The sequence below is a fragment of the Podarcis gaigeae genome (assembly GCF_964106915.1).
Source record: "Podarcis gaigeae genome assembly, chromosome: 2".
Taxonomy (NCBI): domain Eukaryota; kingdom Metazoa; phylum Chordata; class Lepidosauria; order Squamata; family Lacertidae; genus Podarcis; species Podarcis gaigeae.
Genome location: NC_139679.1, coordinates 36,476,331 through 36,502,555, shown reverse-complemented (window position 1 = coordinate 36,502,555; position 26,225 = coordinate 36,476,331). Strand labels below are relative to the sequence as shown.

The 26,225-nt window shown below is 41.2% G+C and overlaps 1 protein-coding gene and 1 long non-coding RNA gene across 6 annotated transcripts in view; one reads left to right on the top strand and one right to left on the bottom strand.

Annotated features, from left to right (window-relative positions):
* The window catches only part of UNK (unk zinc finger), a 51,532-nt gene that overhangs the window by 18,619 nt on the left and 6,688 nt on the right, over positions 1-26,225 (bottom strand). For 2 of the 4 annotated variants that reach the window (XM_083725657.1, XM_083725658.1), the window contains exons 2-12: positions 13,490-13,699; positions 12,875-13,051; positions 11,257-11,387; positions 10,989-11,124; positions 9,085-9,202; positions 7,741-7,825; positions 5,666-5,808; positions 4,583-4,630; positions 2,878-3,078; positions 1,683-1,751; positions 577-751 (exon numbers count right to left, since the gene is read on the bottom strand). In XM_083725657.1, the coding sequence (XP_083581783.1) occupies positions 577-751; positions 1,683-1,751; positions 2,878-3,078; positions 4,583-4,630; positions 5,666-5,808; positions 7,741-7,825; positions 9,085-9,202; positions 10,989-11,124; positions 11,257-11,387; positions 12,875-13,051; positions 13,490-13,699 (1,493 nt within the window). Of the gene's footprint in view, positions 1-576; positions 752-1,682; positions 1,752-2,877; positions 3,079-4,582; positions 4,631-5,665; positions 5,809-7,740; positions 7,826-9,084; positions 9,203-10,988; positions 11,125-11,256; positions 11,388-12,874; positions 13,052-13,489; positions 13,700-14,183; positions 14,291-26,225 lie in introns of those variants that run through there. The other 2 variants (XM_083725660.1, XM_083725659.1) reach the window with 2 other exon arrangements.
* On the top strand, positions 9,430-14,834 carry LOC310838407. Of its 2 annotated transcripts, none has more exons than XR_014560957.1 (3): positions 9,430-9,526; positions 14,218-14,438; positions 14,531-14,834. It is a non-coding gene; the product is annotated as an uncharacterized lncRNA (long non-coding RNA). The 2 variants fall into 2 exon arrangements; XR_014560958.1 differs by lacking the exon at positions 9,430-9,526 and adding an exon at positions 13,702-13,785 and having other exon boundaries at positions 13,823-14,438.

The following is a 26,225-nucleotide window of genomic DNA, read 5'->3' as shown; positions in this document are numbered from 1 at the left end:
GCTCTGCACAATATGTGCTATTAATCTCCTTGGGAAATCAAGAGATTAAAACACAGTGACATACCACACCCCCTTGTAGGGAAGTATAAACAAGGTCCTTTTAAATCTTCACCTAAGGCACAGGCTGGCTATGGACTTCTGCTTGATGTATACAGATCAGAGTTTCATCTTTGTAAAATTTATGAAAACAGTTGCTCAACCACAAATTACACCTGTCACATGAATTAAATAGAGTCCTGGACTGGCCCAATACAGTAGCACTTTGGGCCAAATTTGTGATCTGTAAATTTAGCAAGCATAGAGTAAGATGAAGGATAGCAAACAAGACATCAATTTCACTACACAAAAAATTCAGAGCAATCATAATATCCAATTCACCATATTGACACATTTTTATATAATTCAGAGCTGAAATTATGATGCATGGAAGACTGTGTATGTCATATTAGCCGCCTCTAAAAGAAAGATGGGATTCTGCAAAACTCCCCAGGTATCTAGATCTAAAACATGCTCCTATTTCCCAGGCTGATTATATTCCCTTTCGGAGCTGGCCCCCATGAGTATAGGCAGTATTACCTATCACAGACTCCACTGTGTCACTGGTTGGGTAGAATGGAAGGGCATTTGCATTCATGCCAGGGACACTGCTTGTGCCTGCTGGACTTGGCGGTGTTGCTGCCAAACTAGAAGTGATACTAGAAGAGATGCTAGATGTCAGTGGGCTGCCAACAGGAAGAATCCCCAATATATCCTGAAAGAGGGAGACATATATTTAAACACTGGATAATTCATTCTCAGCATGCAATTTAAAAAGTGTATGAGCATGGGCTGCCAACAGGAAGAATCCCCAATATATCCTGAAAGAGGGAGACATATATTTAAACACTGGATAATTCATTCTCAGCATGCAATTTAAAAAGTGTCTGGGGATGCCAACATGGTGCTTATGGGCACTTTCCCTGGTGCCCATAAAGCCTCCTCTCCCACTTACCCTTCCATCATGAGGTGGAGAGGGTGGTAACTTTTGCTGCCCCCCTCCTAAAAAAAGGAAATAGTTCTGAAGGAGGAAGTTGAAAGAATGGCACCCTTTCCTGCTTTCTCTTCCAGCTCTATCTACTTTTCAAGACTCAGAGTAGAATCTGAGCCTTGAACAGCACATAACAGGCTCTCTTCCTCATTTCCCTTGGGAAAGAGAAGTCTCTCTCTCTCTCTACATATATATATAATTTATACCACAGACTTCTATATCAATATACATTCAAGGCAGTTCACAGTAGTGTTAATACACAACAAAGTGCCAAAACAAATGTATGCTGCAATTATGAAGGACAACTTTGATTCTTTCATAACACTTCTCATACATTATCAGTGGCATCATATAATCATAATTGTGTACAATTTTATCAGAATAAGGTTCAGTAAGCTGTACTAAACCCTTTAATTATCTCTGCATCCCAATTCATATTTAGATTTCTAATTTGGATGCTCCTCTATATACACAGCCTCAGCATTTGCACATACCTGAACATAAATTTGTTAGGGGCTATTAAAAAAAAAAAAATCTTAGGAAAATACCACCACCCACCCATGCTTCATCCAGCATCCACAAGTAGGCTTGGAAGCCATGGATGAGATGGTATAAACACACAGGAATAGTCTAGGGCCAATTTGGGGTAACATACCTGTTTTGGTTGTAACAGAGGCTGTTCTTGGGTTCTGTGTTCCAAGGAATGGGATTTAATCTTTGCTTGCTGCAGTAAACAGAACAAAAAGAAAGACGAGTGGAGGGGGAGTATACAAATGTGAAATTGCTGACTTCAAGCATTTGAGAGGGCTATGGGATTCTAACAAAATTTTCTCTATTTGGCTGCTCCCAGAAAGTTCAGAGCCCATTAGACATGGAAAAAAAGAATTAGACAATAAATGGTGGTGGTAGTGCAGCACATATGGTACTGATAACTTGGATGTAAATCCAATTGAAATAAATGAAATAAACTTTCCAAGTTTTAAACATGCATATGATTGCCCTGTAATCTTTGTACTCCACTGTGATCTTTCTGTACTCATGTGGTGAGATTAACAATGAAAAGAAAGTGTGGAATGTTTTCTTAGTCTATGCCTAGTAAGGAAAAAAATGGACATTTAAGGAAAAGTTGGTAAGAAAAATCCTACTCCATAAATACTCCAGAATAAATGTCCCAGTTATGCTGGTCTGCGACTGTAATAAAGTTTGTTGTTGCTGTTAAATTCCCAGTGGCTTCTCTGCAAGCATGAGTTTATTTCTTCATGAAAATATTCAGATATGTCCATTTTAAGTATCATTGCAGTTGCATTCTAAATGCCTTTTTTCAGGAATTCAGGTAGTTGGTCTGACGCAGTCGAAATAAATAAAAAAATAGTCCAGTAGCACTTTAGAGACCAACTAAGTTTGTTCTGGGTATAAGCTTTCGTGTGCATGTACACTTCTTCAGATATTTTTTCAGGAAGAAAAATAATCCCTTTAGGCTAAAAATTAACCGTGATAAGTGCAATAACACAGATAGCAAGGATTTTCTTTATGCCAAGGAACTCTTACTCGGGTCCTTGCCTGGAAAAAAAATGTTTCGAGAAATGTGTCTCTAGACTAGCCCAATAGAAAGTTCCAGGTGGCTGATTTTGTGGTATGTAAAAAATCTGTTTGCTTCAGATTCTTTCTTTGGATTACTTGATTATGTATCACAATACCAGGAGCCCTTGTGCCGTGCTTGTCTAGCGCCAATTTCGTCGCTTAGGGAAGTACCAAGATGTTTCACCAACATATTGCAGTGGTTTGGGCAGTTGGCTTCGAAGCCAATATGAAACCCTTAGGTCCCCTTTCCCTGTATTCCCCCCACCTACCTGGCATTTGAAATTCTTTAGGTACTCTGCTCCAACCAAGTCTTCCCGCTCAAATCCTGGTGCCTTCTTGTAGCTGCTGGCTGCAGTTACTGAATCTGTGGGGAAGCCAATGCTTTCCAAACTATGGGGTTTTCCAATGGCACCAGGAGGAGACCCACATATATTAGATGGGCTTCCAAGACTGCTATTCCTACAGAGAATCTAATGGAAGAAGGAAGAAAAAACAGCACAGGTCACAACGTGAGAGGAACTCATATAGTGTGCAGTTACAGATTCCTAGGATTGTAACGTTCTGTCTTGCACTACTGCAGATGGCCTTCGATGGAAAAACCTCCAGATAACCAAGTTGTTAGATTCAGCTAGGTCAACTGGGAACATAAATCACAAGTTTTCATGCTTTCGCATCTCAGAAATGGACAACCGTATCTTGATCCCAGAGACAATCTCATATTCTTCTCATTCAGCTCACAAGTTCTTCATGCTCTCTCAAGTGACATTTAGAAACCAGCACAGCCAACATAATCCCATAGCAGAATACATATTTCTAGTGCAAAACCTTGTTGCTTCTTCAGAATCTTACAATTCTATGCTTCAAGATTAAAAGAAAAAAAGTATTTAAAATGTGACGTCAGTCTGTGCTTTAGAAAACAGAGGTGGTTGGGAAGTGGTTTATAGTGATCATAGTGCTGAATATTTTCACTCAGCACACCTTCTTACTCTTATTCCCATAACCCAAATTCTTTGTATCAGTTTTCCTACATATTTACAGCCCCGTATGAACCACGTGTTCCATTCTTCCTTGACCTAAATTGATAAATATTTTTAATTAACTTAATGTTTTCATTTATTAAAATATTTACACCCTACTTTTCTGTAGAAAAATGCTTAAGGCAGCTTACAAGTACAGAATTGAAAGCAACTAAAAACTTTTTAAAAAAATGTTTGATTGCATCACTCTTATTGGGGACTTCCCATCCTTCCCTGTCATAAATAACTATGGTTATTGGACCCATCACAGCAATGAGAAAAATGAGAGTTCTTTAGTATTTATGCACAACTGGGAGAGAGAACTTCCAAATTATCAGAAGCCACTCGGCTTTGTTTTTTACATATGCAGTCATTCAAGGTTGCTTTGCTAAAGAACCATGGACAAAAGAAAAGGAGAGTATCTTCAGGACAAAATGTTTAATGGCTGAGTGCTTTGTCAGGAATTCTGTACTTAAGAGTTTATAGGAGATGTTTATGTGGATATTCATAACCATAAGGACTAGAAACTTTTAGGGAATCTAATTTATGTGCCCAACGGCACATGATGGAAGGACATTGGAAGAGCCTGCTGGATCAGGTCAATGGTCCATTTGGCACAACATCCTGCTCTCAACAGTGGACAACCAGATGCCCGTGGGAAGCCTGCAAGCAAGATATGAGCACAACAGTACTCTGCCTATCTGCAATTCCCAGCAACTGGTATCCGGAGGCATACTGCCTCCCAACAGTGGAGGTATAACACGCCATGTTGGCTGGGAGCTACTGATCTGCAAACATACAGGACTGTGGCAAACATAGTAACTGTTTCGAAATGTAAAACAGATGAGGTTTGAATTAAGGAAGAGGGGACTGTTGGGAGCCTCTTACAATAACAATTTTCATTCAACCAGCGCAGGTTGTGTAATGCTCTCTCTCCCCAGTTAGAGTGGATACTTACTGTAGTAGAAGTGGGGCTGGTTGGCAGAGTTCCTGGTTTATTCCATACCTACAGCCAAAGACAAAGACAGAACACAGAATATGTGGGATGAGCAATTTATTTAGCTTTAATCAGTCATACGTAATAGGCATAATTAAAACATCATTCACTCGGCTTGCAGCCTACATACACAGCTGAGCAGGCTGAAGTAACAACAGGCAAAGGGTGCTTCAGCATGACAAAAGCAGGTGGACTTGGAAGGGGACATTACAATTTGCTCGCCAAAAGGTGAGAGTGTGAGCTTGCCACTAGACAGCAGGATGTCTACTTCTAAACAGTGACTTGATATGATTCACTAGAAATATGCAAGACTCTCCCAAGGGATAACTACAGCTTAATTTTAGCTTAACATGAAAACAGAGGGCAACTACCCCAGGTTAAATTCTTCAAACATATCATAGTACACAAGCTCCAAGGCTGTATTCCCAAACATTTAGTTAGGAGCAGCTGCCACTATTCACAAGGTAAGCAATTCAGATGAGACCTATACAAGAGAGCTCAGCACCCACAACAAGAGACTGAACTTTCCCTTTTATGCTTGGAGCACTTTATTCAAGACGAGAAAAGCAAAACCATGCAAACATTTTAATGATTTGAATAGGTGTTCTAGAAGCAGTCGTTTTCAGATGAAGAAAGAGTACTTCCCAAATGGGACAAATTCTAAGCAGGGAGCATTACAACAGTATTAAATTTCACAGAAAAGCCTTGGGCTGCTCCATATGGCAGCTTGAAAATGACTTCCAAGTAAATTTAAAGCAGCTCAGCTTGTCTAATCCAGTTTGAAAGTGGCAGTTGTGATTTAAACCCATGCCACTATGTTCCTTCAAAATCTCAGCTCACAGATGGAAACCTGTTTTGCATCCCAGTGCTCTGCCAACCCCCACAAATTCAAAGTAAATTTTATGGGGGAAATATAGGCACCATTTCCTTAACGCAATGTAATTGAGTCCGAGGGGGCAGCTTCTTCTTCTAGAAGGCATTCATATTTAGAGAAGTCTGCAGTAAAAACCTACAAAGTGAAGAACTTTCAAAATTTCTACGTACATTGCTAAGGTCTGGGGCTTGTGGACTAGAAGGGCTAACGGGAACAGAATCGCCTGCTGCCGAGGGCATATACATTACAGGGCCTGTTTGTGTAGGACTGGAAACAGAGGATGTTGATTGTAACTCTTCATTAAGTGGAGGTTCTGTAAGAAATGCAAAACAAAAACATGACACAATGTATGCAGAAAAATGAAAATGGATCTTATGGCTCTCCTAAGTGCAGAGGTTCCATAGATCCGTATCTATTTGCAGCTATCCTCATACCAGCACAGAAATAACAAAGTTTTCATAAGACAAAGTTGATAAATGTTTGGTTTGTTGCCTTGAGTGTCTTAGCTTTTCCTAAAATTATAAATTACACTCTTAAAGCAATGACAGATGTAACTATTCATTCAAAAGACCTACTGAATCAGGGTTTCCATCTCTCATGTTCAATGATGGCTAAGAATACCTTGACGGTGATGACTGACACTCCAATTCTAAGCATATTTACTAGGTAAGCAAGCTTACAATTTCAATGATGTTTTCTCTCGTATGCTTGCTTAGAATCATAGCCTGAAGAACGTAATACTATAACAACAACCCTCTTGGATCAGACCAACTGTCTGCACAGTCCAGCATTCTATTTCCAACTATGTCCAACCATATACTTCTGGAAAGCCCAGGTGTGAGGCATGGCTGTAGCCAGGGAGCCGGGGGGGGGGCAGCTGTCCCACCCAAAGTAAGTAAATAAGTAAATAAAAACAATTGTGTTGCAGATAACTTGGTTTTGCCCCCCCCCCCCCGCAACATAAAGTCTGCCTCCCTGAAATAAATCCTGGGTACGCCCATGATGTGATGCCTAAAGGCAATAGCCCTTTCCCAGTTGTTATCCCTCTGTTTTGGAATGCAGACAGAAAGACCTTAGTATACTGATTTGATTTCAGAACACTAGAATTGATTTTTTTTACGTACGGAAAGATCCCATGTTCCCAATAGAGCAAAATAGACAATTCATATGGCAGAATATGTTATGTATGGAGAAACAAGAGCTGTTAACAGTTGTTCTGAATCTGCATGGCAAGCCCACCCTGAAATGTCTGGGGCACCTGGAAGGGAAAGAATATGAAGTAGATCCAGTCTTCAGCTCAGCAGACAAGATCTGAGTGGGGTTAGGGTTAGGGTTAGGGTTGAATGGAGAGGACCTTCACCGATTCAGACTGGATTTGTGGAGGTGGCTTCACCTTCATTCCTCCAAAGTGATTTGCAGAGGGTGGGTAGTTCAAAAACCATTTCAGCTTTCTTCTTACATATTTCAGGTTAGGGCAAGACACTGCTTATTTCACTTTTAATGCCAGTGTTGAGCTACAGCAGGGGTGGTGAATCTGTGCCCCACTAGACGTGGTTGAATAACAACTCCCATCATTCACAACCACTGACCAGGCTGGGAGTTGAAGTCCAACAGCACCTGGGGAGTCACAGATCCCCCCATCCATACTCACCAGTGCCTTGCTGAAGAGGAAAATCCTATCACTGCTCCTCCCTCTATGAAATATGTCTTGATCAAGTGTCCAAAAATTCTTGCCCATCATTTCTAAGACTCCAACCAAGTGATCTGTGCCACATTGATCTGGCTTCTTAAAAAGAAATCTCAAAAGCAGAAAACTCCTTCATGAAAGGATCAGGTCAAATACTACAACAGATGAGTTCTTTCCTTTGCTCCACAGATAGAAATTGTGTGTTCACAGCCTCAGGCAGGCAAATTACAAACCAGCAGCCCAAAATGCCCACAGCAAAACTTAAAACTGTACAATACCTTGAGTGGCCACTGGGTGTCACTTAATTTTGAGGAAATGCAATTAGAGCGCACACCATCTGGTGGCTAAAGCGTCTTTTCCAAAGTAAAAGATACAACACACAAAATAAAATCCACTGGAATATTTATTTTTGAATTCTTTCCCATGACTTGCTGAGGGGAGGGGGGTAATTTGTTTTGAATTTTGCTTGATCCAGCAAATGAAGTCCCACTTTGAACCCAGGATGACACTTCTCTCACAGCTTATACTTTATTGCTAGATAAAGATAAGACCACCTACGTTCTACATGTGCAAAGGCACAGAAGGGTCCTCGGGGGCAGCTGCCAGACTGTTGCATGTCATTACATTTTGTTGATTTGTAGATCTGGGGGGGAAAGCACAAAATGTGATGCAAGTGAGCACACATAGTTATCTATAATGATTTTAAAAAATAAATAAATAAATAGAACTATACCAAGAAATGCAACTGAGTTTGATGTGCCTCAGTTATGCTTTACATATAACTCTGATCCCAAATTATATTTGACATTCACAGAATTACTTTTAGCATTATTACCATTGATAATTAATACAGTTGATTAGAACTTCGTCACAATATTTTGCACGTCTACTCAAAAGTTTGGGTGGATTTACTCCCATATAAGTGTGTATAGGACGGCAGCTTTAATGACTCTTGGAACTTACTGAATGATGGTCCTGTGCATACACTGGCTCTATCTAAGGATCCAGAACTGGACCACATGAAAACATTTGAGCAAAAGAAGTGTATAGTATCCATTCAGGAGAAGTGTTTCCATGTGTATATGGATCCATGGGAATCACTCCCAAAGCCCCTACCACCCAATGCTGCCAGAACAGCAGTCTTTGGGGAAAGAGGAAAGGAATCATAGTTGAACTACTTCAACTATGTTTAACTAGAATTTGAAAGGATCCTGCTGATAGACAGGGCAGCCATGTCCCAACAGTAACATCAAATGTTGTTAGAAAACACATGGTCTTCTTATGATAAGGGTTGTGTACACTAAGACTAACTCTGCTGTCCTTGTATGCACAGGTGTCAGTTCCCAAATTCATCACACCTTCTGTTCCAACTTTGAAAGCCTTCATGACATTTAGTTCCCCATCACTGTTCTGACTTTGCTCTGAATACCTTATAAGACAGTAAAAATTCTTTTTTCGCATTTTGGACGAATTATGTCTCAAATTCAGAAAAACAAGACAAGGAGTCAGCCTAACCCTTCAGGGTACTACTTAGATCTCATGCACCTCCCTCAGCCTCTTGTGTCTTCTAGGCTTCCACTCCATATTTTCTCACTCTCCTACATCCAACCATCAAGCCCCATTCGGCCCCTCACCTTGGTTCCTGCAGCCCCTGCCAGCTGTACTCTCAATGTCCAAGGAAACATTCTTCCCAGCATGTCTAGATGGCAATAGGAGCACTTATGGGTGAAGAATCCAAGATCTCAAGCAATTTCAGCTCCTCAGGACCCCTTGGATTCTTTCTCTTCCAGTGTTCTTATTGTACTTTTTATTAGAAGTGTTACTGTTTATCAGCACATATAAACCCTGGAGCCCCTCCATTTATCTAGCCAGGCAGCCAACAGGAAGGGTTGCTCACTGTACCTCTGGATGGAATTGTTGTTCTGTGCGGGTGTGACAGTACTGGCATGCATCTCCATTGTCACACTTACTGGGATCTCCCCACTCATCTCCATGTTTCACACTGGGGCATGGGGATGACCTGCATAAAGAAGGCAGCAATGGTATAGAATAAGTAACTCAATTCCAACTCGGTACCATCAAATAAACTTATCTCATTGTCCTAAACAGGGATGCCCAGTCTACTGCTTCCAGATATCCCTGCCACTTACTTCTGCACGTTGAATACCTTAGCTACCTGCAATGTAGCTTTTCCCAAGGCAGTGAAAGGTTTTACTTCATTATGCAGAGCTAAATACATATGATTTCAAGTCACATTGAATTAGGACAGAAGCTGGTGGGTTTTAAGACTGTCGTCTTCTTCGGCCCCCACAGAAGAGGAAAGCACACAACAGCAGGAGACAAGGTAACAAACTGAGCAAACCTTGAAATACAGTTTGAACATGAAGTGTGGGAGTTTCATGGAAACCTGTGATCTCAGAGAGATACCTTTACACATGGCCTTTCTATCTGAAGTATTAAGTCTCAATGTGTAACACAATTTTCACAAGGAAGGACTTTAAAACTAGAGATTCCCACTCTGAAAACTGTGCTAGCACTATGTTGCTATAAAGCAAATTCTATGTTGCTATAAAGCAAAAGATACAGAGTCTAATAGACATGATATATAAGGAAAAAGGAAGGAAGAGAACAGCAATAGAATTCCGGCACCAGTTTTTGAAGTTATATCGTCTCAACAAGTACTACCTTTAAGCACTACTACTAATATTATTAACAACAACAGTAAATTGCTCCAAAGTGGTGAATGGCATATTAATACAACAAAAAATGAAGTATGATAAAAGGCGATAAATTAATCAAACAAAATGATGTAAGACAAGAAAATCACAACAGAGAAAAATAAAAGAGCAAAACTTTCTAAGCTAGAAGATTAAAAAGTGTTCTCATCACCCATATTATATATTATATTATATTGCTTATAACCCACATTTTTAGTATCTAGATGCTTGAACAGTGAGAAATAGCAAAATAGCTTACCCCAGCTACAAAAATTAAGGGTGCTCTCACCACCACCCATTCTGAACACTCAGAGGTTGCATAAAAACAAGTAACCAGTATTAAGAAACTGCCCCAAAACATTTTCTTAAATATAAAAATTAGGATCACTTTCAGTATTAACAGTTGCCAGAAGTATACACACAACCCAGCAGCCCTTATTCCTCTCAAAAACAATATCGGAACTAATCCTTAGAGCGTAACTTTGAAGAAAATGTATTGCTTTCAACTGGACTAATGCAGGGGTGGAGAACCTTTTCCAGTCTTTTCCAGCTGCATTTCCTCCTGGGCAACTTTCTGAGGTTTTCATGCTAGTTGTGTAGGCAGAAGCAAAAAGTGGGTAGTTCAATGGATGTGACTTACCTTTGTGCAGTAGGCTATATTCCAGCCATGCAAAAGTCAGAGATGGCTATAAACCTACATGCATTTCTCAATCTATGCAAGTAGGAGGCATTATCACAGCTCTAGGACACATTCCAGCAAGGCAAAAGCACTCGAGGAAGGTGCAAAGCAGGGCCATTGAGGGGTGCCTGAGATAGGGTAACAGGGAGAGTCCTGAGGGTTGGGACAGAGAGGCCTGGAGGGTCACATTTGGTGCTTGCACCTGCGGTTCTCACCCCTGGACTTGAGAACTGCAACCTAGAACACACAGTAGTATTTGATTGGGACCCACTTGTAATAAACAGAACCATTTGTTTTACTACAATCCATGTCTTAACAAAGGAAGTAATCACATAAATGGGTTCAATAGGTTTGAAGAAAACTCAAAACTACTGGTCCCTTCCAAAACACCAGATCTTGAGGCACTGTACCTGTATTTGTGTTTCCTGGGGCTCCTTCTTCTATCTTTGCTATTATGGTAGTAAGGGCAGGCATAGCCCTGGCGACAGAGACGTGGGGGCTTCTTACATTGTTCTGTTTTGTAGTTTCCCAAAACATATGTTGTGTCTGTGAAGACAGGTGTGGCTGGTTAATTCACGGTGACAAGCATATTGCTTCCTACATGAAGAACCTTGTGATAGGAGGAGCGGGCAGTCCAAGAACAATGGACAGCCCTATGTAAGACCCTAAGGAACTCACCTTGCCACCTTGGCTCTTCACTGAGTATTTTCTCTATCATAGCATGGCTAGCGGCAACTGCAGACTGACCCTCTATGCCACCCTCTGATGTAGTCTGACCATTCTGCAAAGCTTCCATGGCCTGAAGCTCCCTTAGGGAACAGAGTTAAATGAACAATAGGCAGGCAGAGAAGATTCAGAGAAAGAGATGTGTGTCTACCAGATAGGAGTTGCCACAATGCAGGAATTCCCATACATTTATTCTTTATTTCTTTTTTTGCTAAGCCCACTTTTAGAGATTCAGGATTTGTATGAGCACTCTGTCCTCCTGCTATTTTGGAGAAAACTCCTACAAGACATATTGCACCCCATTTTCCACTGTTGTTCTATTAATCCCCTATACAACACACACACTTATTTGCACGCAGGGGCATGGTGCTTCATGAAGAAGGTAAAATAAGATCCTGGTTGAATCTCAACTGGTGTGCCTCCAGCAAGTTAATATAGCATAATTCATCCTCCCCACCTCCCAAAACAAACTCAAGTAAACTCCTAGCATGCTTCACATATTCCCTTTCAATAGCCATAACATAAATAGAACAAATACAATGTCTATTTCCTAAACTTAAGTATTTTCATCTTACAGAACTATTGGAAAGAATACCTTAGGTCTAATGTTAACATCTCTTTAAACATGCTCTCCCATATACTTAATGAAATGATATTTACCTCTAAGGGCTGAAAGAGACACTTGGTTGCAGACTCAGGGCTGGGAACCCCAGTCAGTAACACACAACTACACATCAGCTGGGGGAGGGTGTGATCTGCAGGGAAGAAGCAGCAGGCAGGGGAAGGGTAATTAATCCTTCCCCTGCTGCCACTTTCCCACTGCAACTCCCTCTCTAGTCATGGGACTCAGATATGCATCTGCTGCATTGTGGGACAAAACAGATAAAGTGGTTGTAGACTATGGTGAAATGTGGATAGAAAAAAAGGTTTTTTCTCAGAGCATATTCCCATACCATAGCATCTTCCCTGCGAATCATGTCCTCTCCCTCTGTTTCACAGATGTATGGGGGTGACTAGAATTCCTAGACCAGTGTTTGCTGCCAATGTCCAGTTTCACCCAATCTTACAAACACTTAGGCTGCTTGTGTCTATAAAAATCTTGTTCTAAGAAATTAAAGTCATACCATCCCTTTCTTTAAACTGATAGGTGATTTTTGACAGTCATCTGGTGGTGGAGATATGCCCGGGGGGGGGCATAGTTGGAGGGTGGCAGATTTAACCTCTTCCTAGCCACCTTGCTATCTTATGTCTAGTGAGTGCAATGGTTGAGGCTTAGTAATAGTCTGTCTTATATTAAACCCATTCATAATAATGGGGCTCCTGGCACCAAGATACTTGCCCAAGTCACCTTGTGATGCATAAAAAGTCACAGGAAACGGCCTTAAAGGATTGTATATAACACATTCTTTTGTGCGGGGGGGGGGCAGGGGTGGAGGAAGAGAGAAAACAGAACACCATCATACTTCTGATGCTAAACACTACACATTCAGCAGCATTTTGTACTCTGATCTGTTCCATTTTGGCTTAGCAATAATACTTCTGCAGACAAGGAACTTCATCGTCTACTAACCTGATATCATAAACTGGAGAGCGGAGGTCATGGGGCCCATGAGCAAAAGCACAGTGGAGACCGTTCTTGGTGCAGTTTCCTTTCGAGTCAGTCTCATGGATGCAGATTCCAGTTTTGTAGTAGCGCAGGTGATATCTACGTTCTGTGTCACCAGTAGTTCTATGCAGGAATGGACACCTACAGGGGAGGGGGGAAAAGAGAGCTCGTAGAAACTCAAAGGCTGAAACATGCTGCCCAACAAGAAATTCTTTTTAGTCCTCACGGTTGTCAAATCCAGCACTTTTTCCCATTTGTATCCTTTGTAAAATAAGGATATAAAACGAGGAAACGATCCTCAGGCCATTAATTTTAAAATAAACCTCACCAATTTCTCTAGAATTATTCCAGAGCAAAAAAACATTTGAATTACAGCCTTCATTGGGGGGGGGGGTATATATAGGTGTGGTGCAATCGTAATTAATTTTTTGTTCAAGTTTCTACTGCAGCGTTTCCACATTTCTTCATGGGTTCTTCTGCATGATTTTTAAAAAGCTGGTTTGCTGAATTCTCTCCTCTCTGAAAGTGCAGGCTGGAACCTCCATCTGGTCAAGTTAGATGCAGCCTTGAGTAACTTACTCATCTCCTTCTGGACAGATCCCTGTGGTCTCATCGTATTTGGTGCAGTAAATGTCAGGACTGTAGTTAAAGGTGCCATCCCGACGGCGGATAGACCGGCGGCGACGCTGGTTGACAAAGTGCCAGTGGAAGCATGTATAGGGCCTATGCTGAGTACACTTGTGCTGCACAAAGAGTGGGCACTGCTCTGTGCGGAATTCCTTCAGGTATCTGTAAAAAGAAAGAAACTGGCCTGAGCAGAGCCCACAAGGTAGATTCAGAGGTTCCATCCCATGCACAGTCCTGTAGGTAACCCAGTCCCAAACTGATTAGGGATTTTAAGATTACCACCAGCACTTTAATTTGGGTTCAGAAACACATTGGGACAGTGCAGCTGGTATAATGTAGGTGTAAAGCGCTTTAACCACCCAGCCCCAACCAACATTTATTTGTTCCAGATAACCACTTTTAAAAGCAGCCTCGTGTACATTGCAGTTGTCCAGCCTAGATACTCACTTGTGCATAGATAACTGAGGCAACATCCATTCTCTCCAAGTAGAGTTTCAGCTAACAAACCAGCCCAAACTGGAAAAAGCACCCCTGGCCACAGCTGCCACCTCATCATCCCCATTTAGCATGGATTCTAGAAGTATTCACAAAATGTGAACTTGATCATTCAGATGAAGTGCAACCCCTTCTAGAATCAGTTTCAAACCTCCATACAAAAGCGTATGCTTTTCCTTCCACAGGACCTCTGTCTTATCCGAATTAAGGTTCATCTTGCTCCCCCTCAGTTGTTCAAAACAGCCTCAACGCAGGGATTCAGGAGTTTAATAGTCTCCCTTGGATGAGGATTGTGTTAGCACCAGACTTACTTCAGGAGGGTGTTCCAAAGCTTGGATGTCACCAGCAAAAAGCCCCTCTCCTGCAGCCTGAACTCACTATGGCTTGAATCCAAAGATGCATGTGTGTGAGTAGAGGGGGCAGGGGAAGCAGAACACAAGCTTTTTGAACTTCGGTGTTTCTATAGAAATTTTAACACTCCTCTTGCTGTTACCACAGTGGCATTGGACCTGAACACACCACACTGGTATTGGATGGATCTGCTATAACTCAAAAGGAGAGGCCACAAGGAGAAAATGGGAGTTGATGGAGAACAAGAAAGTGTGCCAATTGGACCCAATTTAAGACAGAGCTGTAGCGGGGGGGGGGGGGTGGCTAGCCAGGTTTTTTTGCCCCAGGTGAAGCCTCCGGAGAGGCACCATCGAGGCTCCCAATCTGTGTGTGTACGCGCGCAAATGCGCATGGGGTGGCAAACTGGGTCTTTGACCCAGGCGAAATAAAGTTTAGTTTCGCCCCAGCTAAATGACTGTGTGGGGAAGCAAACCCTTAAGTATAATCACCCTTGTCAGAACTCTGTTATTCCCCTGATGCACAGCACACTTTATGTATGCCACCTTCCTGGCTATACAGTCATACCTTGGTTCCCCAAATGCCTTGGTACTTGGACATTTTGGCTCCCAAATGCTGCAAAGCCAGAAGTCAGTGTTCCAGTTTGCGAACGTTCTTTGGAACCTGAACGTCCGGCAGGGCTTCCGCAACCTCCGATTGGCTGCAGGAGCTTCCTGCAGCTAGTCAGAAGCCACGCTTTGGTTTCCGAACGTTTTGGAAGTCGAACGGACTTCCGGAACAGATTCCATTCAACTTCCAAAACAACTTACCATAAAAAACTGAAATATAGAAGCTGCTGACTTATCTAAGGCACTGAGATAAATAAATGTAACCAAAGCCATTTCTTTAAAAGTTGGATTACAGAAGAAAACACTAAAAACATAGCTACCACAATCAGTTCAGTTTCATTTTCTATCCTATTGGGAAAAGGGCTGCCTGCATGTTTAGAAAACTGGTTAAATATTAAATAAGATGACAGTATTTTTAGATACAGTCCTATCCAATTGTTATGCGAGCACGTGCATACACATGTGCTTGTATAGGTAAATGTACTTGAACTCTCCTAAGAAAATACTGGGTCAGTTACAAAACAAAGGAACACACATACAGAAACTCTCAAACCCCTTAAGCAGACATTCCTTCACTGCTGAATGAAAGCCTGAAATTATTCACATGAAAGAATTGAAAGCATCTACCGTATTTTTCGCCCTATAGGACACACTTTTTCCCCTCCAAAAATGAAGGGGAAATGTGTGTGCATCCTATGGGGCGAATGCAGGCTTTTGCTGAAGCCTGGAGAGCGAGAGGGGTCGGTGCGCACCGACCCCTCTTGCTCTCCAGGCTTCAGGAGAGCCCCAGCGCCAACCCCATATGGTCGGGGAACAGCGGGAAGGTGGAACACCGCCATCCCGCTGTCTCCCGATGTGGTTTGGAGGCTGACGGCGGGGAGACACGTGCTTCTCCCCGCCGCCAGCCCCGCAAGTTCCAGGGACAGCTGGGAGGTGCAACGCGTCTTCCCGCTGTCCCCAGACCTGGTCTGAAGGCGGGCGGCGAGGAGAAGAGCACTTCTCCCCGCTGCCGGCCCCGCAAGCGCCTGGGGGGGGGGCGGAAATAATTGTTTTTCTTTATTTCCCCCCAAAAAAACTTGGTGCGTCCTATGGGCCAGTGCGTCCTATGGGGCGAAAAATACGGTAATCCATTTCACACTATTTCAGTTGCATTATTACTTTTGGATTCTCAAGCATTGGCTATTACTATAAAAACTGTTAGCGTGGAGTGTGTGATTACTAGCACTAAAAGATTACTGTCAGAACCAATAGTACTTCAGCTGCAGCTGGAGAAATCTGCTGAGAACAAGGCAGCAGATTTCTTCTTGAATGTTTGGGTCTGTACCAAAAATTACATTATTAAACATTCACAATTGACGATAAATAATTTTATTTTAGCATGACCCCTAAAGGTATCAACTCTATGCCGATAAAAGCATACAGCATACCCCTGGGCATTCAATGGGTAAGCATATTTAAGTTTATGGTGCAACAGCTGCTAGGATGCACTATGCCACACATTATACTGAGCTACATGCCAGTCTTTTTGCAAACACAGAATTCTTTCATTAGCAACTTCTTCCAAATAATACAAACAATTTTTTTTTTATAAAAACAGTCAGCCAGCCAACAGGGCTCAGAAACTTGAATAAATCCTGTATTGTCGCCCAGAAAAGTTTCAAGTAGGGTATGAAGAAATGGTCTGCCTCTTCCAAGACAATAATCCCCACACATCACAAAGAACTCATAACCTACCTACTCTCAGCAGCCACAAACATCACAACCAGACACTGGAGAGACCTGTCAGGAGTAAGCATGGACCAATGGTACCAAATAGCATGGGAAACAGCCTTATTAGAAATATTAACCAATAAGCTGAAACTGACACAGGGAGAAATAGAAGAAGATGCCTTCACCCCGGTATGGCTCCCCTTTATCACATACACAGCCCAGCAAGACAACGACAAGAATCCACCAACAGCATATGAATCAATTTGGCTAACCTGATCCAAAACACCCACTCACCCCACTCACACATGAAAACAAAGTTCACCACAGCCAATCACAAACGAACAACCACACCCAAGCCTAAGGCCAACCCCAACCTCTCTCACCACCAAAGGAACACAAGCGAATAACAAAGAGAACCTCCACAAGTGACACTGACACAACCCCCCCCATTAAGTAAAACAGAAACATTGCCACCCGACCCCACCCCCATTCACCATTCCCCCTCCACCTCTTTCCCCATTTCCTTCCTAATACTAATGTCTCAACAAATGAAACTGATCTGTAGAAAATGTAACTTGAAAAAAGAGACATTGCACATACTTTTGTAAACCAAGGAATCTTTAATAAAAATACTTTTTTAAAAAAGAAAGGGTCTGCCACAAAAGACATTGAACGGTGAGGTGAACACTACCAGGCATGCACATGTGTGTGGTCTCCTCTCGCAAAAAGTATCAGTCTAGGACTCTGAAAAACATCTGCTACTAGGACCTCCCTTTGTCGCCACAACCTTCGAGAGAGACAGAACAAGGAATCACATGATCCCATTGACAGCACCTGCAATTCGGAATTGCCAAGGCAGTATGACCTGTCTATAGATCCAATTCTATTATTGGGAACTGCTTTGAGAAATATTACAGAAGAAAAGGAGTACACAAATATTGTACAAATATACACCATCATGTGTAAAGAATGCCCACATATCCATTTTACTACATGAGCACAGACTCAAAAATAGACTTTCCTCCCACAAACCAAGTAGTTAAGCCACATACTAAGTAGTTATCAGACATGTGTCCCAAAGGCTTCCTTGCATGAGAGAGAGGGCTGTTCACATAATGAGTCTTGGATTGAGTGAGGGCATGCAAAGTCAAAAAATTACTCCAGAATGGATTATTTATTAATCACAGAAAGTCTTATCTCTTAGGTTCACAACTTGGAGATCTGTCTTCTTAATATCTCAGACCATGCCCCTGTTATCACCAAAATACAATCAGGATCACAGAGAGTCAGGATCCTAAGGAAATAAGTACATTGTTTCTACTCCAACATGCATCCTAACATCTTCACTTCAGAGAAAGTAATCAGTTCCTAGGCTTTACTGTGGATAACCTCAAATTGAACTAGCTAGCCCAATTTCAACATATATTTACTCAATGAGTCAAGCAAGTAGAAGTGGCAGGTACAATCCAACCAGCAGCAATTCCTCTGGGGTTCATATGGTTTTAAAGCACTGCATATTGTCTTAATCATGGCAGGACCTTTTTCCTGAACTACATTAATACGTCAGCAACTTAACCAAGTAGGAGAGGCACACTATTCTGCAATTATGCTACTTCCTCAAAAGCAACCCAAAGAAGCTCTATTTTTAAATGTATGTAAGAATTCCATTTATAGAACAGCACAACATTTTTTTATTCTTTTATTTTCCCTTAGTTGCTAAATTAGTCACTCACGGGCTACAAAAACTCTCTGTTGCCTCAGTTCAATAACTGTTTCTCCAGCTCTGAAAATCAGGAACATAACCCACAATGGACCCTCAGAAAATTAAGGTCATCCAAACAGCCTCTCTCTAGTCAAATGAGAGCAGGACACATAGCCCAGGACTCATCCTTTAAGTAAATCGGCAATTTGGAACAACTGATTTAGGCATTTGGAGAGATAAAAAGTAAGAACCTCCAGGCCACAGCTTCCTTTGATAGCAAAGACTGCTCCAAGAACACTCACCTATAGGTAAGATTGCTTATATAGGGAACATTTGCAGGATCATAAATAAGGGCAGCTGGAAGTAGAGTTTAAGTAAATGTGCTTTTTTGTATACGATACTTTTGTCCAGAGAAATAAAAGTTTAACAGAACCAATTGTTAATTTACATTACACACACCTACCTACAGCAATTGCAAAGTCACATGTTGTACTCCTCTGCTTATCTCAAAAAAATATAGAATGCTGCCTAGAACGCTGTGATAGGAAGTTATTCCAAGTGTTAATTGGTTCTGAACTGATGGCCTTATCAGAAATATCCAGTAGGCTGCATAAGTCATTCATTCAAGGGCTTTTCCATTGGAAAAAGGAATCTTAAGTCTGCAGTATGCAAATCACCATGAATATCTGTCTGAATTTGGCTCAAATGTGTTCTGTAATTAACATGAGGCTAACCATCTGCTTGTGCATATTTGATGATCCAGTGTCTCAGTTAAGTGGAAATGCCAGTGCTGGCCAACTCTTCCGAAGTTTGGCTTGTAGCTGCTGATACTTAAGAATCAACACCTTGGCCAAATTTAATTTTATCAAAAACTTTCACCTGCTCTGTAAAGCAGAATCAACTGCCCAAATGTCAAAGATTACTAGCTAGCTAAGACAATAAACCATACCGTATGCATGGAGTAGCAAATAGGATCTGCTAAAACCTCATGGTGAGCTATCTAGAATGAACAGTAGCTGATAGACAATGGAAGCAGATGGGACCCACAATGCTTACCAAAGCATGCTAGATGTTGCAAAATGGAATTTTGGAATGCCTGGATATGTACAGCTGCTAAGAAAGTCAGGCTGGTAGACAGAAAGCATTACATTTCAGAAAGCTAGTTGTTCTCCCAAATCCTCTTTCCACCAGATACCTAAAAATCTTTGTTATAAGCAAGAGACTATAGATTTTTAGGCTGAGCACCACAGCTTACTTTCTTTCTTCTTTATAAGGCATTCCTGCATCAAATACGACACAAGTTGTTTGTTCATTTGTGTGAGCATGAGACTCATAACCACCAGCAATAGAAAACTACTTTATACAGAGTCAAAAAATACATTCATCCAGCTCAGCATTGTTTACACAGTCTTCCCCAATCTGGTGTCCTTGGCAGTTGTTGGACCAACTGCCAGCAGCACAGCGATGATCAGGGATGATGGAAGTTGCAGCTCAACAATGGGAAGAGATGAGGTTGAAGAAGACTCATTCACATTCACTGGGATTTTAAACAGGGGGCTTTCCAAGTGCTCCCTCTCACCCTCCACTTTCCCATACTACAGATGCTGGTGACTGAAGCTCGGAACTCCTACACTGAAAACATGCCCTGCACCACAGTGTCATAGCTCTTCTCCAATTTCTGGAGTCTCCAGGCTTCTACAGTGGTACCTCGGGTTAAGAAATTAATTTGTTCTGGAGGTCCGTTCTTAACCTGAAACTGTTCTTAACCTGAGGTACCACTTTAGCTAATGGGGCCTCCCACTGCCACCGCGCCGCCACCGCACGATTTCTGTTCTCATCCTGAAGCAAAGTTCTTAAATCTGAGGTACTATTTCTGGGTTAGCGGAGTCTGTAACCTGAAGCATCTGTAACCTGAAGCGTCTGTAACCCGAGGTACCTCTGTATCTGAAACCTTGAAGAATCTCTGAGTCTGTGTAGGCAATACTGAACTAGATAGAATTATGGTCTGTAACAGTATAAGGTGGCTTCCTAATGTTGAACCTAGCAGCTTTTGCATGCAAAACACTGCTGAACTACAGCCCTCCCTTTAAAACATCACTTCATGAGAAGTGCTTCTATCTTAAGATTCACTTCTATCTTAAGATTCACATGCTTCTATCTTAAGATTCTCCTACACTGTAACATCCAACTAAATTTTTGAATTTTCTGTATCAGCAATACAAAGTAAATTGGTTGGCACCATCTAATAAATAGCTGAATTCTAATTTCTCAAGACACCTCCTGGCATAAAAAGACCAATATGTCTCTTTCCTGAATACAACACTGATTACCATTCCATTATCTCCCTTCCACCAGCAAGACATAATTTTGCAAGCCTTGCAAAGATCAACCACCATTTAAGCTGCTCGAGACAACATAAATTTTGTGGAAACAAATGAAATTGGGAATGAAGGGGTGTGGCAAATAGATGAAAGGGAAAGAGTTTCAATAAATGTACATCTGTCAAGATGACAGTTCTGGCATGCCTTGAAATAATCTTTAGCACCTAAATAAATATCAACTAATTAGTACGAAAAGATCATTCAGGTAAGTCTTGCCCACAGTTTTAAGCCTCTCATTTTTATCCAGCTCTTACCATACTATTAGTATGATTTCAAAGAGATTAAATTTGAAGTGATTTACTTGATACCAATTAATCATAAACACAGCACTGGTAGGCTCTAGAAATATTTACTGCATCACGTTATCTGCAAACACGCTACTCCACCCCACTCTGCCCCATTCCACCTCCACCCCACCCTTATAGTGATGTTTCAGTTACATCTTTATGATGTTTCCAGGTCACTTCCAGGTTGGTGCGATGCTGAACACAGTTGCACACATATTAAACATCTGGAAATGAGGGGTTGCCTGGGTATGTTAACAGCTCTCCCACTTAACACAACTAAAGATTGTAAAAGGGCAAAATAGCATGGGAAGGTAAAATATCGGGGTTTTTTTAAACTCTCTGACCGAGATGTTTAACATGCTTTTTCAAATGTTTTGTGAAATAACACAAGTGAAGCATCTTCATATACCCAAAGAATGTAGTTAATGCTAACATTCCCTGCCCAGGCATGATGTCCAAATGAGTGGTGGCGGTTAATCTTGGAAGAGCCTGGTTGGATTCATTTCTAAACTAGCTTCATACCTGTTAAGGTTTTTTGTTTTTACACAGAAGCAGCCTTGGCTGCCCTGATGCATACTTATGCTGGGAAGAACGTCAGTTGCTAGATTGATACAGGACCTGATACAGCCCCCCACCCCCAGAGATTTTTTCTGCCTCCAACACTTCTAAAATAGAATCAGTGCTGGGTAATAATTTCATTGCAAGAAATGGAACTCTGCCTGTGTCCCTAAGCACATCCTTGTCAAAGGAATCAACCCAAAGGAGAAGATATTGACCAACAGCTATTTATTTGCTTGACATGAAAATTGTCCTACAGATCATCATATATTTAAGCATCGTCTTAAGTTAAATTATCATTATACTGTGTGCAGCATTCATCCACTTTACTGGTGATCTGTTATTGCTGCAAAATTAACTTAATTATAAGCCCTGTAACTGATGTATATTAATAATTGCAGCAATCTTAGAAGTATTGTGACAATGTAAATGTAATGCTGCACTAAATTAAATTCCTGTCCTAATTTCAAGGAGGCATTAAATCTGATCACCAAGTCACCAGAGTTCATTTCACTACTGATCAAGAAACACAAGTAAAAAAAAAGATAATGACCCTTGCTATGGAATTATTTCAAGAACTTAAAATGGAATTCTTGATCCTAAGAGATTTCTGGAAACATCGACATCACAGCCATGACATCTAGCCAAACCACAATACAATGTTACAAAACGGAATTGAGACCAAACTAGAAATTACATGGCAGATACATGTAACAATCTCATGACAGTTTTGTAATGAAAAGCAGCTGTAGGAAGTTGTGAACTTGAGTGGAAGAGTTCTGCCCCCCACCCCACTCCCCAGAGAAAAACAGCAGAGGGAGTGTTGAAAGTGAGAGCCAGTGTGGTGTAGTGGTTAAGAGCGGAAGTCACGTAATCTGGGGAACTGGGTTCGCATCTCCGCTCCTCCACATGCAGCTGCTGGGTGACCTTGGGCCAGTCACACTTCTCTGAAGTCTCTCAGCCCCACTCACCTCACAGAGTGTTTGTTGTGGGGGAGTAAGGGAAAGGAGATTGTTAGCCACTTTGAGACTCCTGAAGGGGAGTGAAAGGCGGGATATCAAATCCAAACTCTTCTAAAAGGTTTAAGCCTGCACCTTTCCCCAAACTATTCCTTCTCGCAACCTTTTGTGGCTACTTTTAATTATTTTCTTTTTAAAGGTCAAGGCTCAAGGGATCATTACATTTATTTGCGGAACCTCATGTCAGCTAATAGGAGCTGATCTGCTATGCAGCCTCTAGTATGGCCTACAGAGGGCAGCTTTGAATGCTTATTTGGTCCAGATTTTGTTGGTTTGGGTATTAAAAGAAGCTTGGGGCTATGAAGTTCCTGCTAATGACTAAGAAGCTGATACTTGAAAGAAAGAAACTCTCAGTAATACAGGGTCCTTTTACAAGTATAATATTTTTTTACCAGCAAGTACAGTATTACCTACCTAGCCAAGCTTCACAAAATAGACACACACTTCAAATTCTGCATTCATTGCCTTGCACTCATGCATCTTATATTTTATCATCATTCATATTTCTTGCAGCTTAATCCTGAATTTGATTATTTTGAATTACAGGTTTACTTTTTAAACTAAAAGAGGCAGATGTACTTCCTTTCAAGGATGCTCATTGGAGAAACTTGCCCCCCCCCAATGAATAGAGAGTACGTAACATACTGTGAATAGGTTTTAATCTACAAACAGGGATATATTTATAACAGTTTTACAAGATTAGAAAAGAATAAACAGTTTAAAGAACTCTTACATGAATAAAATACCATACTAATTTCTCATAAAACAAGTTCATTTGAAAGATACTGGCACATGTAAGACTTAATATGAAGTAGAGCGCAGGAAAACTTAGCCCGCAAACACATTTTCAATACCATACTCCTACAGCCAGGAAATCCACAATCAGAATGATAGTACCATTAATTCACCTCTGAGAAAGCAAGATCAGCCCACACAAGTCTGGTTACTTAGTTTTTCCTTTCAGGAATGCTTCGTTTTCACACTAGCTAGGCTGGGTGTCATTTAGCATCTGTCCATACAAATGACAATTATTCCAATGTGTCCACACCAGTATCTGGTCCTAGGGCTCCTTGCATGCTCACTTACAGAAAGAGCTGTGTTGTGGATGCCCTGCCCATTTATTTTAGGGGAGGTGGCAGTCGTTGAATCAATTTCCTCTCCTCATAAGAAATCTGAATGAAATGCTGTGTTGTGATAAGGACACTGGGTCAGGTTAACTATGGTTTGGTGCGTAACAAGCAGTTCTCAAAGCAGAGTACAATAAAACCATAAAACACTAAGAAATGTGGGTGGCCAAGGAGTATGAGCTTTGTCATGGGGGGCGGAGCTACAGTTGGATGGGAAACTGTCCAAATTCAGGTGAACACATTGTGCCATTCAGGAAAGTCCCTGGACACCCTGGCTTTTTGGGTGGGTGTAGGGGAGAAGGAAAGATAGGCTGCACTGGAAGCAACCTCTTGCTTCTGCAACCTGTGTATATGCAGACTATGTTCTATAAAACAATAAATACAGCAGAAAGAAAAAATATCAAATTAAAGATCAAATGTTCGCCTAAACTTAAAGGCATAAACTGCCTGTCTGCAGAATCCAAGATTTCAGTCCTGACACATCTCCCAATGGCAGGGATTTCTACAAGCCCAGGACCATGAGGAGGTATATAAACTGGAGGATGGCTTTACCTCTGGTAACAGTGAAAACCATAACAAGGTTTCACTAGATTGGTGCTGTGTACATGATACTAGTAAAAAAAACTGTATACACCCAAACAAAAGAAAACCATGTCTGCAAATAATAATAATAATAATAATAATAATAATTTATTTATACCCTGCCCATCTGGCTGGGCCTCCCCAGCCACTCTGGGCGGCTTCAAAAAAAATATTAAAATACTGTAATACATCAAACATTAAAAGCTTCCCTAAACAGGGCTGCCTTCAGATGTCTTCTAAAAGTCTGGTAGCTGTTGTTCTCTTTGACATCTGGTGGGAGGGCGTTCCAAGGGAGGGCGCCACTACCGAGAAGGCCCTCTGCCTGGTTCCCTGTAACTTGGTTACTGTAATAAGTTGTGCCTCTTTTTAAGGAAACATTTACAAATATTCAAGAAATGCAATCTGTCAGTATCATTTAAATATTTATTGAAGATTTAAGGTTACAAATCTATGCACACTAACCTGGCAATAAGCTCTATTATACACAGTGAGAACTCATTTCTGAGCAAAAATGCATAGGATTGCTCAGTTAACTTGGCCCTTATATTGCTTGACTCCTTAAAGATGGTCTCCTTCGGTGCCTTTCTGGCAGAAGTATGAGAATCAAATGTTACCAATTAATTAAATAACAATCTGGCATTCAAACTAACTGTTAAAGTATCATCAACTTAACTAACAGAAAAACTAATGGAATCATTAAAAGCCAACTATGGCTCACTGAGAATGTATCCTGCCAGTTTTAAAAGATCTTCAGTGACTATTGATTATTTCTGAGCCCAGTTCAAGATACTGGTTTTGATCTTTAAAGCCCCTGACAGCTTGGAACTCAGGTACCTTAAGGGCTCCCTACTCCTGAAACAATGTGTCTGATTGTTAAGCTGTTTCTACTCCACTGTCCTCTGTAGAGTGCCCCTACTAGGAGAGATGAGGCAGATGTCAACACAGGAGAGGGCTTTTTCATCTGTGGTGTCCTGAATGCAGAATGCATTTAAATATGCACTAGGTGTCAATGCTGCTTGCATCCAAGTGAATAAATCCAAGTGGATCATTTTCAATGTGACTGCTTTTGAATGTGCATCTCCATTAACATTCTGGCACAACCAGTCTTTTTTAAAAATGAATATTTTCTTTCCTAACACATCTGATCACTTGCTTTCACTTCCTTTGAATACAGCTTTGTCAATTGGTCATAAGAAATGCTTATTTTGCTTCAGTCTAACATATTCCAAGGTATAATTTCCACACACAGGTGAAAATCCAATGATTCTTGGGTTTAACTTTCAAATCATGTGGAATTCACTGGTATTGCCTTGCAGTATAACATCTTCACTTCAGGGAACATGTCAAACTGCAATCAAACTCTCAGTGACTCTACTTCTGGGTGTTATTGGGGGGGGGAGGGGAAGTATTGGCATTAATAATGACACTGATTAGTCCCTTTAATAATTCATTTACCAAAATTAAGGAAAGTAGCTAAACAGAAGATGAAAACATTCAGTAAGATGTTCACACAATGCCACAAATGTATAAAGCTCTCATCTAACTGCTGTCACATGTAACAACTGCCATGACATTCTGTTATTTTGTAACATTTATTGATTCTCTATCCCCACCCAACTCTGGGAAAACACACACACACACACACACACACACACACGAAACACAGAGTGCAAAATTGTAAAATTTTTCATATGACTATGTTTCTGGGGTCTTGAGAGCCAATAAAACATTTCAAGAACTACGTATTCTTAGTGCAATTATAAAATTGCAATTCAAAATAAGCATGTCCTTATATCTATTTCCAGCGAATGCTTCCCAATGCTACAGCCAAAACTCTGTAAACAGATTCCAGGTGCCACCTCAACTCCAGG